Source organism: Otolemur garnettii, unplaced genomic scaffold (genome assembly GCF_000181295.1).
Source record: "Otolemur garnettii isolate 467f Iridium unplaced genomic scaffold, OtoGar3 scaffold00058, whole genome shotgun sequence".
Taxonomy (NCBI): Eukaryota; Metazoa; Chordata; class Mammalia; order Primates; family Galagidae; genus Otolemur; species Otolemur garnettii.
Window position 1 is genome coordinate 6,201,341 of NW_003852453.1, and position 6,269 is coordinate 6,207,609.

The 6,269-nt window shown below is 41.6% G+C and overlaps 1 protein-coding gene across 1 annotated transcript in view; it reads right to left on the bottom strand.

Annotated features, from left to right (window-relative positions):
- Positions 1-6,269, bottom strand: part of RPGRIP1L (RPGRIP1 like) — a 105,403-nt gene that overhangs the window by 2,720 nt on the left and 96,414 nt on the right. The window contains exon 26 of the mRNA XM_023514739.1: positions 306-439. Coding sequence (XP_023370507.1) covers positions 306-439 — 134 coding nt within the window. The remainder of the gene's footprint in view (positions 1-305; positions 440-6,269) is intronic.

Here is a 6,269-nt window from a genome sequence, read left to right on the forward strand (position 1 = left end):
AAAAAAAAAAAAAAAAATTCAATGGCCAAATTTTTTCACACAGCCATCCAATCCTAAAAAATGAATAATTCCTTATGAAGCTCAATAAATTATTTAAAAATATCTACTGATTCAAAGGAAGACAGAGGGGTGGGTAGGGTAAGGATGGAAGGACAGGCTTCCACATCAACAGGCGTCAGCTTGAGTTGCAAAGGGGTCAACTAACGTGTGACTCAATGCCTTTGCAGCCAGAAAAAAGGTTTTAATAAAGAGTTTGGATTTCACAACTGCTGGTTATACAAATTAAGCAACACTTTCACCCATACCATCAATATTTTGCTCGATGATGTCTCTCCCTTCCTGAAACAGGTCGGCGAGGTCAACATGGGCAACACCAATGTCCTCACACTCCAGATCCTGCTCATCCTCTGGAGGGTCGCTGACCACGGTGAAGCGGATACTGAGAAGGGGAAAGAACAGAGAGAATCGCCACCAAGTGAGAGGAAATTACCACGACACAAAACTCCCCAATGGATTATTATCACTGAGTCGGAAATCTTGACGTTTCCAATTATCGCAAAAAAAAAGAAAGTTACATGAGCTTAGATAAGTTATTATGTATTAGAATTATTATAGCATGCTTAGCCTTCAAAAGAACATTAATCCACTTTCTAAGCACTGATTAACATTTATTTCAAGAATCTGAGAAAATTACTGGCGAAGAGAAGGACCAGATGTTCACCCTATTACACCTTATCTGATCATATTTTGACACCTCCACTTTTAAGGCAAAAAAGACAAAATGAATAAAGACCATGGAGGATAAATGGTCAACATTTCTACACAAATGCACAACTATGGATTTGCTACTAGCCAACTTAACCAACTGTCTCTGTTTTACAAAATGCAGCGCTCCACTGCCAGGCTAACATTCTGAATCATGTTAGATAAATGTTGTAGCTTTGCCCAACAGCTATATCAAATGTTTGTATTACTTCAGCAATCTTTCAACTTACAATCATAGCATCCAAGTTTTATTTTACTTTTAGACACATAATTGTAGGGTTCTGATGGGACTGATTTGAATTAGTGGCTTGTGCTGAGGCCAAACATACTTGGATTGACCAAATGACAGGAATTTACAGTTAAGTACTCTTTTGATATGTCTTGGCAGCATCTCTTAAACCATGGATGCTTGTAAATTTTACCATTTTAAACTTTTCAAAATGTATCCATCCCAAATCAGAAACAAAACAAGAAACATAAAAATTTAAGACTCTGAGAAATCATGCCTTGAAAAATACAAATAAAATCCTTTCCAAATGCTTATAGGCAAGCACAATAGTATTTTTAACTAACTTCCAGAAAGCAACTATTCAATATTTTATTCCTTTACAAAGTCCCTGTTTTTAGCTAGCAACAAATTTTAATTAGAAATGAGAAATTCTTCATAGCTTCCATAGCTATTTAGAAATAAAACGAAATTAGAAATTCCTTAAGTCAAAATATCAATGAAGGATATTGTACAAAGACTCCCTACACTCAGAGGGGTTAGGATGAAGTGGTTCAGGGCAACCACTCTGACTTCAAATTCCTGCTTTCCTACTTATTAGCTGTGTGACTTTGGCCAAATTATTTAACCTCTCTCCTCTCAGGTTCCTCATCTCCCAGGGCTCTTAGAGGAGAGCTTCGAATGAGAGGGTCCGAGTCGATAACCCCTGAAGCATAGCAAGCACTGCGTAACTGCTCTTCTGTTTTTAATAGTGGTAGAGCTGTTCACAATTCTATTTGTATTTATTTATTTTTTTGAGACAGGGTCCTACTCTGTTACCACTCAGTCTGGAGTGTAGTGGCACAGTCATAACTCACTGTAACCTCAAATCCTGGGCTCAAGTGACCCCCCACTGCAGCACCCTGACTAGCCAGGGCTATAAGCACATGCCATCATACATGCTAACTTGAATTTTACACGTTTTTTTCTTTCTTTAGAGATGGAGTCTCTTTACATTGTCCAGGCTGGTATTGAACTCATGGCCTCAAGTATTCTTCCCACTTCAGCCTTCCAAGTGCTGGGATTATAGGTGTAAACCACCATACCTGGCACTTCTACATTTTCAAAGGGAGAGAAAAAGCTAATAAGGGAAAAGCTTATTTCAATTGAAAACTTAGATTCTCAAATTATACACTGATCATTGAATTAAATAAAATAAATGATGATGAAAGAAATTTTCCTAAAATGAATTAGGAAAGAGGAGGAATTAAAAGTGATATGGGGTGTAGGTTGGGGTGGCTCATGCCTGTAATCCTAGCACTCTGGGAGGCTGACATGGGTGGATTCTTTGAGCTCAGGAGTTTGAGACCAGCCTGAGCAAGAGCCAGACCCTGTCTCTACTGAAAATAGAAAAACTAGCCGGCCATTGTGGTGGGTGCCTGTCATCTCAGCTACTCGGGCAGCTGAGGCAAGAGAATAGCTTGAACTCAGGAGTTTGAGGTTGCTGTGAGCTATGATGCCACAGTACTCTACTCAGGGCTACAGAGTGAGACTGTCTCAAAACAAAACAAAACAAAAAACCAAACAAAAAACAAAACAGAAAAGTAGAAAGTTAAGCTTAAAGGGAGTAAAAACTAAAATTGAAAAAAAATGAGTTTGGTTTTAGCCAAACTACACACATAAACACACCCAAGTCTTACAGCTTACCTTTAACCCTGTCAAAATAAAGAGGTGAAATCTTATTCCATGTCTTAAAGAGGCTCTCAGTCTAGCTCGGGCCTAGATAAACACCGGGGCAGGTGCCGTGGACAGAGGTGCCTGTAGACACAGGAACTGCTCTGTAGGCTTCTCCCGCCTCCTTTCTCTCTCCAGTGACCCTGCACTTCTCAGTGGGAACAGCCTTGCTAACCTCTCCTGCCTGTCCCAGAACGCCTCATCCATGGGATCCCTCTGCTTAGAATCATCTTCTCTGGGCTCTGTGATGTGACAGTTTCTCATCCTTCAGGAACCACCAGCTTAAATGCACCTTCCCAGATGTGCCTTCACTGTTATTTTCTATTTTGGCATTTAATTTGTTTAATTTTCACTTCGTGCTTATTGCAAAAGGTAATTTCTTATTATAGTCTATCTTTCCCCAGTGGTGAATCTGCTTACTAGACTAAATGAAACTAAAAAAGAACCTTAAGTCAGTATTTAACTATAACTTAAAATAAATAATTTTTTATTTTTTTTGAGACTGAGTCTATGTTGCCCTTGGTAGAGTGCCATGGTGTTACAGCTCACAGCAACCTCAAACTCTTGGGCTTAAGCGATTGTCTTGCCTCAGCCTCCCAAGTAGCTGGGACTACAGATGCCCACCACAATCCCCAGCTTTTTTTGTTGTTGTTGTTGCAGTTGTCATTGTTGTTTAGCTGGCCCGGGCTAGGTTTGGACCCACCAGCCTCGATGTATGTAGCTGGTGCCGTTAACCACTGTGCTATGGGCACCCAGCCAAAATCAATAATTTTTAAAGATCCATTTCAATGTGTTACTTCCCTTACACAGTGACACATGTATATTTGCAAATACTGTGTGGGGTGGCACACAAAGGTACTGTATACAATTCGTTATACAATGTCTATACTTTTAGACTTGTCAGGGAAGACTAGTCAAACTTTTCTAACTGCGGCTTTGTAAGTTATCACTAACATTCAGCAGAGTTGCTGGCTGAGAAAATCAATTATCATAAACTAGCACTACTTTAAGTAATGTGAAGTAATGTCACCTCTGAATATTTAAAAAAGGTGATAACATTCACTGGAATAAAAATCGACTTTTGGCTGTGGAAAATGTGGATGGAAACTTTCTTTTTCTCCTAGAAAAATGATATTATTTTTATTTATTTATTTATTTATTTATTTTGAGATGGAGCCTCAAGCTATCCCCCTGGGTAGAGTGCCATGGCATCACGCTCACAGCAACCTCCAACTCCTGGGCTCAAGCGAGTCTCCTGCCTCAGCCTCCCAAGTAGCTGGGACTACAGGCGCCCGCCACAACGCCTGGCCATTTTTTGGTTGCAGCCATCATTGTTGTTTGGCGGGTCCGGGCTGGGGATTCGAACCCGCCACCTTAGGTGTATGTCGCTGGCGCCTTAGCCACTTGAGCCACAGGCGCTGAGCCGAAAAATGACATTATTGAAGGAGAAACATTGGTGGGACCATCCTCTCCAGGCTGGGTGGGGAGCACAGTGGCGTCAGTCACCGGTGTGAGCCTCTGAGCCACTCACTGGGCAATACCTCACTCAGTTTTCTCAAAAATGACAGGAGCATTTGTGTTTCTGGGAGATGTTTGGAGATATTTAGAGAAACTGATGGGAGAAACTGAGTCATTCCAGTTACTATGGACTTGACTTTTCTTTTCCTTTTCCAAAACTATTCTGGTACAAATAAGTGGGTCCTCTTGAGGAAAGGCTGGTGTAACATGAAAGCAGAATTTGCCTTTTAGTATATACATTTTTTTGAGACAAAGTCTTATTCTGTTGCCTGAGTTAGAATGCAGTGGTGTCATCATAGCTCACAGCAATCTCAAACTCCTGGGCTCTGCTCGGGCAGGGCAACTCATGCCTATAATCCTAGTACTCTGGGAGGCCGAGGCAGGTGGATTGCTTGAGCTCACAGGTTCGAGACCAGCCTGAGAAAGAAAGAGTGAGATCCCGTCTCTTAAAAAAAAAAAAAAAAAGAGGGGCACTGAGGTGAGTTCCTGTAGTCCCAGCTACTCGGGAGGCTGAGACAAGAGAATCGCTTGAGCTCAAGAGTTTGAGGTTCCTGTGAGTTGCAACGCCACGGCACTCTACCGAGGGTGACTAAATGAGACTCTTGTCTCAAAAAACAAAAACAAACCCAATGAAACAATCCTGTCTCGGCCTTCTGAGTAGCTGGGACTATAATACAGATGTATGCCACCACATCTGGCTAATTTTTGTAGAGGTCAGGGTCTCCCTATATGTTACCCAGGCTGGTCTCCAACTCTTGGCTTCAAGCAATCCTCCCCTGTTGGCCTCCCGAAGTGCTGGGATTAGCCATGCCTGGCCCTTTTAATTTTTTTAATAAACATTTTGAGGAAACATAATTGTTCTCTCCCAATATGCTGCAATATGTTCTAATATTCCACAAGCAGAGAGAGTACAGAGGCAGAGAAACAAGACTGAAGTGTCCACGGAACAGAGCTCAGTCCTGGCCAGTCCTGCTTGCTGACCATTAGGATGCAGATGCCCTGGGCAGTGCTGTTTATTCAATAGTGGCCTGGGAAAACCCTGGGGGGACTGGCAGTTTTAAAGGGGTCCTTGAAAGATGCTAAAGTATGCAAAGTAAATAAGTGAAAACCTGAGGGATTACTACCCGTGGGAAAGTAGAACCTCAGGACTAACAGGTGTTCACCTTCCCTTCTTCAGAAGTAAAGACTGGGATCCAAACAAATAATATATTTCAGGAGCTAGTGAAAAAAATTATCAGATACCAAGAGATAACCAGGCTTCCTGAAACAGAAGAGAAAATGGTACTTTGGAAGCGCTTTAGACGGTGTCTTTACCATTCACTTTATGGCCTCTGGGACAGGAAAGTTAACCTCATTCCAGAGAGACAGCGAGAGGGGATGTCGTCCTGGGGTCACGGAGGCAAAAGAGGGTACCAGGAATAAGAGGGCTGTCCAAGGCCCAGGGAGGAGGGCCAGCAAGGGGCACTGGGGACACCCGCCCAGGAGTCAGCCAGAGCACATAGGTGACTCCTCAGCTCCTTGGACAGATGCTCCACATCAGACTTTTATTTTTCTTCTGAAAAGGATACATTTTTCTCTATTGAACCAGAATTGCAAATTATCCCATTCAATTTTGAATAAAATACATTCAAAATGCGCAATGATGAATTATTAAACAGGGACAGTAAGATACTAGTTAGTCTGAAAGGGCGATGAGCTATTACAAGTGATAATATTAAAATGACTACTCCTGAGAATGACTGCAATGAACACTCGTGCACTGTCTTGGGTCCTATTTAATCTGTTCCATATATTATCTCATTTAATCCTCACAACAACCCTGCATGTTATTATTATTATCTCCATTTGGCAGATGAAGGTTAAATTCCTTGTCTGAGGTCAGACAGCTAGTGGGTGACGGAGGAGAATTAATATCTGAGCTATGCGACTCCAGAGTACACCTTCCTTTCCAGCTGTCATGCTCTCTACAGTTACACATGAATGGCAAGGTGACACTTTTAGTTTTCAAAACTCTTTTTTTTTTCTTTTGAGAAAGTCTCACTCTGTC